Source organism: Salmo salar, chromosome ssa25 (genome assembly GCF_905237065.1).
Source record: "Salmo salar chromosome ssa25, Ssal_v3.1, whole genome shotgun sequence".
NCBI lineage: Eukaryota > Metazoa > Chordata > Actinopteri > Salmoniformes > Salmonidae > Salmo > Salmo salar.
In genome coordinates, this window is record NC_059466.1 from 31,950,032 (window position 1) to 31,960,156 (window position 10,125).

The window sequence follows — 10,125 nt, forward strand, 5'->3', positions numbered from 1 at the left end:
AGATTATTTCACTTATAATTCACTGTATCACAGTGAGGGTCAGAAGTTTACATACAATAAGTTGACTGTGCCTTTAAACAGCTTTCTGACATTTCACATTCTTAAAATAAAGTGGTGATCCTAACTGACCCAAAACAGGGAATTTTACTAGGATTAAATGTCAGGAATTGTGAAAAACTGAGTTTAAATGTATTGGCTGAGGTGTATGTAAACTTCCGACGTCAACTGTACGTTATGCTTTGTATTCAGGATAGAAACCTCATAACGGTTGTTAATATTGTACGAGACATTAAGTTATTCCAGTGTTATTTATTTCAGAATAAAAATAATGGTCTTTCAAATACATGAAAGGCACAAAGTCAGTTTTGTGATGTAACATGCACATGCAAAACAATAGAAACGACAAAATAGTTAGCTACAGTAGCGGATCACAACAAATATTGTTTTGTGTAGTGTGTATAAAATCTACAGCTTGAAAATAGAAATGAATAGATATTCATAAGTAATGCTGCGGCCTATCTAGTTGACTTTTCCTTAATTCATTTCTTCTCACATTTATCCACACTGTCCCACTTCTTTCCCAGTATTTCGTTCATCATCTGAAAGGGTTGATTCGTAGACCCATGATGTCTGGTGGGGGTAGAGGTGTCCTGGCCCTGTCCCTCAGAGCTCCACTGTCCTGAGTTGGCCCCGGGGCGAGCCTGTCCCCCCCACTGCTGTTATTGTTCCCCCCACTGCCGTTATGACACTCTGTGGCAGGCACTCTGAGGCCTCCACCGTACTGCCACAGCACGACCAGTGGGGCTTACCGGGGTGACCCTTATGGCCGTGACCACAGCCCTGGAACCCTCCTGCGCACACACAAAAAGCGAGAGTACTATTCATAGTTTGTACCTGATATTTTCAGAGTAAGAGATGAAAAGCAAAGCTACCGTGACCGTCTGTGTTTTATTCACTTTGGAAAATAGCAGGTGCACATCTGCAAACGCTTAGTAAATCTGGCTGGTGCATAATGTCATGGGGGACATAACGACAGACACAGAGCCGTAAAGAGTTACTGTTACCTGATGTGACATTTCCCATTCTGCACATACTTAGCGTACCGGTCCTTCAGTAGCCTTTACTCTGCTGCACATACTTGGCATACTGCCCCTAGAGGACATACCTAGCATTATCCCTGCACCAGTACTAGATCTGGCCTTGCCATTGAGTTCTGCAGATAAGTGTATATTTCCTATTCAGCGTAGCTATATATCCCATTTTAAACATACCTAGCCAAGTACCCTGTAGTCTGCTGTACCTACCTGGCATGGTTCCCGTGCAGCCACAACGGGCCTCTTTAGAACCCCCACTGGAGCAGAAGGAACAGCAGTGGAATGTTCCACGGTGCCACCGGACCTGTCTCCTCACATTCAGGACAAAGGGGGAACCCTGGAGGGTGAAGGGATTGCCAGGGTCATTAAGTAAGCATGCTTACTAGTATTATTACTAAATCCTGATTGTCACGATTACCGTCATTATCATTATCAAATACTGTACAGTACCTTAACGTGTAGGGCCTTGACACACACCCACACAGAGTAGGGCCCTGGCTCCATGGGGGTGTAGGAGACAGAATAGGAGCCATCACTGTTATCCACCACCGCCGCCTCCACTCTGCTGCAGAGGACACAAGTAATTAACAGCAGCAGATATATTTGATGATGTACTTATAATGCATGGTACAACTTAAAAAGCATGTATGACCCCTTTATAAGAGCATCATCTCATAATGATCCGGACTAAATAACAAATGATCATCAAGATTAGCTCAATCAGATCAGAAACCCGGCACACCCAGTAGTACAGAGAACGTGGTAGATGTGTGTGCTGCAGATCATCTGGTTCCTCACCAGTCTTTCTTCTCCTTGTGGACCATACTGACCAGGACAGCTTCCCCTCCATGACCCATCTGCTCCCCAGCAGAGTCTCTACACACCAGGGTGAACTCCCCTCTCTGGCCTTCCCTGCCACGCTGCAGACCTGGGGGCAGGGACAGGTTAAAGGTCAGTCTCTCTTTCACACACACACAAACAGAGACACACACACACGTACGTGTTTCTTCCCTCTCAGCGCTGACAAAGGTTGTTTCCCCCTGAAAGACCTTTTAGGATAGCACTTGAGTAGAAGGCTCTGTCTATACATAAGCACATAAAGCCACTCTGATCTAGACACTGGTGGTGTGGCTTTGTGTGTGTGTTCTGGTGACAGCCATGCACCCTGTCACACTGCACCAGCAGCTGTTGCTCTTAACACACAATTTACTGCTTGACATGTCCTACACTACAGTGGACCAAACCCCTGACTTCAATCTTTTATCACAGAGCCTGTCTGGTTTTAACATGGGCACACATTTGTAAATACTGTATGATTGATAAGAGTGGCTTAAGCCTGTATTTCCTGATGTGTAGATACTACAGCCTTGTGTAATCTACAGCTTTGTTTATAAACGCCAAACATGGGCACTAATTCTATAACATCCTTATCCTTAAGCCCAGAAACTGGGGAAGTAAAGAAACAGTGACATGGGCTGCAGGTTCTCTTTTTCAACTCTTATCACAAACACTCCAAGGCCCTGTAGTAGACACAGACAAAACACACACACCTGCTTTATGGATTGACATCTGTCACTACATTTAAATGAATACGACTTGTGGCAGTTGACTTTGACACAGAGAGAGTCTCTATTTGCTGAAGCCATGCATCTCCAGCTCAGCTCAACAGGCAAACATCAGCCACAGCAGGGAATAGCTCTTTGTACTATCACAGTGGGCATGCTGCAACAGAGCGGTGTGTGTGTGAGTGTGTGTGTGTATCACACAACAAAAGAGAGGGGTATATCTCAAATACCTGCCACTTGAAATGTTTCCATAAAGACCAGGAATGTCATCCACTGCTTATCCTTTACATACTGTATAATTGCCTAGGGCTCTGTTTGAGTGTGTGTGTGTGTGTGTGTGTGTGTGTGTGTGTGTGTGTGTGTGTGTGTGTGTGTGTGTGTGTGTGTGTGTGTGTGTGTGTGTGTGTGTGTGTGTGTGTGTGTGTGTGTGTGTGTGTGTGTGTGTGTGTGTGTGTGTGTGTGTGTGTGTGTGTGTGTGTGTGCATGCATGCGTGCGTATGTAGGTCTGTTGTAAAAGAGCATCCCCTAAACATAGTTAAAGAGGTTGCCTTCAGGGTTGTTAAAAGTGGGACAGGAGAACTGCCTCAGAAGTAGGGGCTAGGGGAAATAGGGCATAGGGGCTAAGGGTTGTTTCTGGACGGGACCTTGGTTGGGGTCTCACCTTCCCCTTCAATGGTGCACCTGCTGAGCTCCAGGGTCTTGGTGTGGATCACCCCCACCATCGGGTATCCCGCCACGTCGCCTGCACTCTCCCGTGGCAGGAAGCAGATACTGCTCCCGTCATCGGGGCAGACGGTTGCTGGGGGGGGGTTGTAGCCCGTCTCCATCAGGACAGCCAGCCTGCGGAGGGTCACGTCCTTAGCACTGAGGATTTCTGCGTCCGACCCGCACGTCAGCAGCCGCTCGGCGAACTCCACCCCCCCGCGGGTGTCCGACAGGGCCTGCTGCAGCTGCGCCCTCTGCAGATGGAGATGACTCCTGCGCTGCAGACCCAGCTCCTCTAAGCGCCGTAGCAGCAACAGGCAGTGCGACTCCACAGCGCTAGCGTAGCCTCGTGCAAATGAACGCACCTCGTCCACCGCCGCATCCACCCTGGTCTGCAAGGCCTCCTGGGATAGGTCCACCTTCCGAAGTGACTCCTCCAGCTGGTCCAGCCGTGGCCGCAGGCGCCCGGTAACCAAATCCCGGATACGGCCCCCATGGCGATCGATGACATCACGTGTGGGGAGGCAGCGGTGGTCGCGGTGGAAGGTGGCAGCACACTCCAGGCAGACAGGTAGGTCACAGGGCTCACAGAAGAGACGCAGCTCCTGGCCAGGGTGGAGGGAGCACAGGACGGGCCGAGAGAGACAACCCTTGGTCTTCAGGTCCTCCAGACACTGGACGGTGTGAGACGACGTCCTCTTCTGTCTCCTGGGGAGGAAAGAAGGTGGAGATTGTGAACTCATAGGTTCCACTTTATTACACTGTAATTGCATGTAGCCTACCTGCCTACAGCTATCATGTAATAAAAGGCAACTGGCCAGCTCATAGGCTATCTCAAAGCTTAAATGGAAGTCGGGAACCAACCATAATCCTAGACTAGTTAAAATTAACTTGCAACAATGTTGAAACATTGAACATGAGTTATGAATATATTTTTTTGCACTCACCTGTGTGCTTGAATACAAAACTCACAGAGGTTGACACTGCACACCTCACAACGCTTCTCTGCGTCCCCGTCGCTGCACAGGTCGCATACCACAGAGTTCTTGCTCATCAGCGTCTCCAGAAACACTTCGTCCAGGGCCAAGTGGTCAGTGGTCAGCCCGTCCACTCCGGACAGCGGGATGTCCACCTCGGAGTCACACTCCGGACAGAGAACAGTGACAGCAGAGGAGAGCGGCTCGCCTTCCAGAGGGACCGCTTTACCATTGTGTACTCCCGAAGACACCGAAAATGGTTCCAGTTGACGAACGCAGTCTGCGCAGAAGGTGTGTAAACACTGCATAATTTTAGGCTCGCGATATAAACATTTACAAACGCGGCACACTGCCCTCGCATTGACCACGACGTCCCCATTATCTCCGTTTTTAGAGCTCGAGTTTGTGGTCGCGGTTGGCGAGGAATCCACATCTTTTTCCAAAATTTGGTCACAGTGTGACATTGTGTTTTATAGTATTGTCTCGTTTCTTTCAAAACAATTTGTTGCCGGATTTTGTTTAAGAATAAAAAATACAGGTGTCAGAAATCGACCTAGGCTACCAATTTGCAACTATATCAGCAGCCTAGGTTACAGTTAACGTTAGTAGGCAACATAAAACCCCAGCATACATACCGTAACCCCAAAATAACATTCAGTGTAGGACTATATAGGCCTATAACTATTGTTACACTGTTTCCTACACCCTCAACTTTTCTTCCGTAAAACTCCACACTAGGTACGTTCTCTCTTCCTTGAAACATGAAACCCTCTTCTCCAGTCCAATGAAAAACAGCCTTTGCACCCCCAGGCGTGGTTTGAAGTTGAACCCGATCTGAAGCAGAGAACTAAAAGACGTCCCAGGCCCCTCAACTCAGCAGAGACAGAATATCCTTCCCGCAGGCCCCATCTACTGGTCTGAAAGACCATGCATGGCCCATGCAGCTATCACAGAATGAACTTCAACAAGCACCAAAATCAAACCATTTAAAATAATTTACATTTTTATTGTAAAAAAGAAACTATAGTCCTATAGATTCATGTGTTACACTGATAGCCCAGTAGACTGATTGCCACAGGGAATCCCATAGAAACAAAAAGTAATTGTTATTATTATGTAATTACAGTATTGCTGCTGTATGTACCTATAATTTCACCACTTATTAGATAACCTATAGCCGCGCGCGCGCACACACACACACACACACACACACACACACACACACACACACACACACACACACACACACACACACACACACACACACACACACACACACACACACACACACACACACACACAGTATCTCCACTTGTTATATCCAACATAAATTCCATCAGACTCCAGGCAGCCCAAGGCTAGTGGTTAGTGCCAGACTTGTTCACTTTACCACAGTACTTTTAGTAACCTTGTCTGTAGGCTATGAGGAGCAGTTGGTGTCTGTGTGTTTATCAGGTTAGCTGGTAGATCCAGAGAAAAACACTGGCCGTAGCTGCGAGAACGTGCCATTGAGGTAGTAGTATGGGTGGTGCAGCTGAAGTATTGAAGGAGAAGAAAGTCCTTGCTGATATCTCTGTATCTGTAATAAAAAAAGATGCTGTATGTACACTGCCAAACATACACTGAGTATACCAAACATTAGGACCCCCCCAGAACAGCCTAAATACATCAGGGCATGGACTCTACAAGGTGTCGAAATCATTCCATAGGGATGCTGGCCCATGTTGACTCCTGATGCTTCCCACAGTTGTGTCAAATTGGCTGCATGTCCTTTGGGTGGTGGACAATTCTTGATACACACGGGAAACTGTTGACCGTGAAAAACCCGGCAGCAGCGTTTCTTGACACAAACAGGTGTGCCTGGCACCTGTTACCATACCCCATTCAAAGGCACTTAAAAGTTTTGTCCTGCCCATTCGCCCTCTGAATGGCACACATACACAAGCCATGTCTTAAAGGCTTAAAAATCCTTTAAAGTGACATCAATATGGGATGATAACTTTCACCTGGATTCACCTGGTCAGTCTATGTCATGGAAAGAGCAGGTGTTTTTAATGTTTTGTATACTCAATTACTTATGTTAGTTAAGTCCTAGAGAGCTCCCAGTCATTGGTAGGGTTAAACGCCACTTTAATTGCATCTTTATTTTTTGTTTAGTTGTCATGTTTGGCCGGGTTGTCGTGGTGAAATAGACTGAAGAGGGTGTAGGTGTCCTCTGAGTGAGTGACTTAACTTGTGTAAGTGTTTTTAAACTGGGTGAGAGTTGTCTAACATGCAGTTCTCATCCAGGTATTTTCTCAGTATAAAATTGTATTTTCTCTGAAAGGTGTTTACTGGACCTTTGACGGTTGCCTGGGAGACAGCCTTCACCAGAGGGCTTTGGATGATGCAGGTGTAGCTGCCATACAATTTGATTGGCTGAAGGGAGCTGATGAATCGAGTTATCCCGGCGGAGTTGTTGAAGAAGCTAGTTTCACTCTCGTTCAGGACGTTGTCATTGACGTCCAACCAGGTGACGTTTGGTTTGGGGAACCATCTCTCTGCCTCTGCCGTTAGGGTAGTGTTTACCCGCTTGAATTTAGGGGCTGAGAAAGCTGAAGTGAAGCATATTTTCAGAGTAGGCTACTTTGTGTGCAGTTATATTCATTCTCAATATTCAGTGTGAAATATTGAGAATGCCAAACAAGTTGGCTCCTTACCTGCAACTCTGAGGTTAACACTGGCAGTTCCCGAGCAACTAGGAGTGCTCACACTGCAGTAGTACACCCCATTGTCTCCCACTTTTACGTCCCTCAGCAACAGGGAGGCATTGCCTCCACCTATGGCATCTGAGAACAGCAGGGTTCTATTTTTAAACTGGGGGTTTTGCTTCGTCAGCTGGACTGCTCCTTTATCGTACTTGTACACAACTTCACTTAGCCCCTCCTTCGTCCAGGTGATTGACACCTGACTGGTCGATTCCCTGCTGTGAGTGGAAGTCTTGAACTTGCAGCTCAAGATGACATCCTCCCCCAAGTTCCCGATGGGCCACTTGTCAATGCTATCCACAGTGCCCTTGGAACCCCCCAAACCCTGACCTGGAGGACAGCACACAGCAGAACACAACATACAGGAGGCTTCATTTCTATACATAGAGATGTGTGCAGTTCGTATGGACTATAGTTACACACACACACACAGGCAAACGCACACAGGTACACATGCAATCTCACATATGTTCAAATACATGTTACATGTTAACAGAGACATTACATGAATATTGACAATGATGGTGACACAAGTCAATATATATGCTCACTACATACCTGACAATGACACAGACAAGATGAGAATGATGAGTCCAGCAGTTACGAAGATACTGACTATCAAGCTGCAAATGGAAATGGGGGTGAAAATATCAAGAACTTTCCAAGTCAATTGAACATCACAATATCCAATGATTCATTAATCTCAGTATGCATTTGTTGGTGATAAAAAGCACAGCTGTTGCTGGGCCTCAAACAACAACAACCATATATATATTTTTTAAAACACATTGAATAGAGGCCTCACCACCAGAAGATTATCTGTCCAAATGAGGCCATGGCTCCTCAATGGTAGCTGGCTCTTTTTTAGCAGGGTTATGGTAGTTCCAGCTGCTCCCTTTACCAGAGTCCACATACAGTATCCATGTGATGTGTCGTCTACAGCAGCTACATACTGTATGAGATCGACTGTAGCTCCACATGTGGAGTCCACACCTTACTGTATGTCATTCATGTAATATCAAACCCTGTACTCAGGAAAGCGAGGGACTCTCCTTGAGTCAATATTGTCACTTAGGTGTGTGTGCACTGCTTACTGACTTTCCATTAACATTTTTGACCAGAGGGAAGAAATAGGGATATAATCAGACTTACTTGACTTAAGCCCTTGGCTCCATAGGAGCATAGACCATTGACTGATCCTCAACACGGGGGCCCCACTGGGGTGCGTGCTCAGCCCCCTCCTGTACTCCATGTTCACCCAGGACTTCGTGGCCACGCACGTCTCCAACTCAATCACGAAGTTTGCTGACGACACAACAGTGGTAGGCCTGATTACCAACAACGACAAGACAGCCTACAGGGCAGAGATGAGTGCCTTGGTGGAGTGGTGCCAGGAAAAGAACCTCTCCCTCAATGTCAACAAATCGAAGGTGCTGATCATAGACTGCAGGAGACAGCAGAGAGAGCAAGCCCCCATCCACATTGACAGGGCCGCAGTGGAGAGGGTCAAAAGCTTCAAAAGCTTCCGCAGCGTGCACATTACTGAGGAACTAAAATGGTCTCTTCAAGTTTTAATGTCATGTGCACAAGTACAGTGAAATGCCTTTCTTGCAATCGCTAAACCCAACAATACAGTAATTAATAACAACATAATATTAAAAATAACATACGGTAGAACAAAAACACACAAGAAAGTAAGTTCCTGTACCATATTTACAATGTGCAGGGATACTGAAGTGATAGAGGTAGATATGTATAGGGGTAAGGTGACAAGGCATAAGGATATATGATAAATATGATAAACAGAGTTGCGGCAGCGTATATGATGATTGTATGTGAGTGGGTGTGCGTGTGTGTAGAGTCAGTATAAATGTATGTGCATATTATGTGTGTGTGAGCAAATTATGAAGTGAGTGTTTGTGTGTGTTGGAGTGCCAGTGTGTGTGAGTGTGTTTGAGTGTGCATAGAGACAGGTCACAAATAAAATAGTCAACTCAGATAGTCTGTGTAGCCATTTGTTTAGCTATTTAGCAGTCTTATGGTTTGAGGAGCCTGTTGGTCACAGACTTGAGGAGGCTGAAGACGTTTGGCTTTGCCCCTAAGACCCTCACAAAATTCTACAGATGCCCCATTGAGAGCATCCTGTCGGGCTGTATCATCACCTGGTACGGCAATTGCAATTGCAGGGCTCTCCAGAGGGTGGTGTGGTCAGCCCAACGCCTCATCGGGGGCACACTGCCTGCCCTCCACGACATCTATAAGGAGGAGGCAGTACAGGTGCATCAAAGCTGGGGCAGAGAGACTGATAAACAGCTTATAGTGTATCTGCAGGCCATCAAACTGTTAAACAGCCACCACTAGCCGTCCTCCACCCAGTACCCTGCCCTGAACCTCAGACACTGTCACAAGCCGCTATCATCCTCTACACTACCCTATGTCTTAGAGATCGCTGACCTACAGTTGAAATCTGAAGTTTACATACACCTCAGCCAAATACATTTAAACTCAGTTTTTCACAATTCCTGACATTTAATCCTAGTAAAAATTCCCTTTCTTAGGTCAGTTAGGATCACCACTTTATTTTAAGAATGTGAAATTTCAAAATAATAGTAGAGAGAATCATTTATTTCAGCTTTTATTTCTTTCACCACATTCCCAGTTGGTCAGAAGTTTACATACACTCAATTAGTATTTTATAGCATTGCCTTCAAATTGTTTAACTTGGGTCAAACGTTTTGGTTAGCCTTCCACAAGCTTCCCACAATAAGTTGGGTGAATTTTGTCCCATTCCTCCTGACAGAGCTGGTGTAACTGAGTCAGGTTTGTAGGCCTCCTTGCTCGCACACACTTTTTCAGTTCTGCCCACACATTTTCTATAGGATAGAGGTCAGGGCTTTGTGATGGCCACTCCAATACCTTGATTTTGCTGTCCTTAAGCCATTTTGCAACAACTTTGGAAGTATGCCTGGGGTCATTGTCCATTTGGAAGACCCATTTGCAAGCAAGCTTTAACTTCCTGACTGACGTCTTGAGATGA

General features: G+C 46.2%; 2 protein-coding genes across 3 annotated transcripts; both read right to left on the minus strand.

Annotated features, from left to right (window-relative positions):
- Positions 1–294: 294 nt before the first annotated feature.
- LOC106586608 (tripartite motif-containing protein 45) lies at positions 295–5,088 on the minus strand. Of its 2 annotated transcripts, XR_006761980.1 has the most exons (7): positions 4,312–5,088; positions 3,321–4,072; positions 1,893–2,022; positions 1,545–1,659; positions 1,305–1,431; positions 1,065–1,152; positions 295–851 (listed from the first exon to the last, which is right to left on the minus strand). XR_006761980.1 is itself a non-coding variant. In XM_014174074.2 (6 exons), exons 1-6 carry the CDS (start codon positions 4,803–4,805, stop codon positions 664–666), a joined length of 1,806 nt encoding a protein of 601 aa, XP_014029549.1. In that variant the 5' UTR covers positions 4,806–5,086; the 3' UTR covers positions 295–663. The 2 variants fall into 2 exon arrangements, 1 of the variants encoding a protein (XP_014029549.1); XM_014174074.2 differs by lacking the exon at positions 1,065–1,152 and having other exon boundaries at positions 4,312–5,086.
- A 238-nt stretch (positions 5,089–5,326) lies between these two features.
- LOC106586567 (V-set domain containing T cell activation inhibitor 1) lies at positions 5,327–8,092 on the minus strand. The gene is made up of 5 exons (XM_014173998.2): positions 7,894–8,092; positions 7,647–7,711; positions 7,041–7,418; positions 6,681–6,935; positions 5,327–5,920 (listed from the first exon to the last, which is right to left on the minus strand). The coding sequence occupies exons 1-5, from the start codon at positions 7,923–7,925 to the stop codon at positions 5,793–5,795; spliced, it is 858 nt and encodes a 285-aa protein (XP_014029473.1). The 5' UTR covers positions 7,926–8,092; the 3' UTR covers positions 5,327–5,792.
- Positions 8,093–10,125: the final 2,033 nt, after the last annotated feature.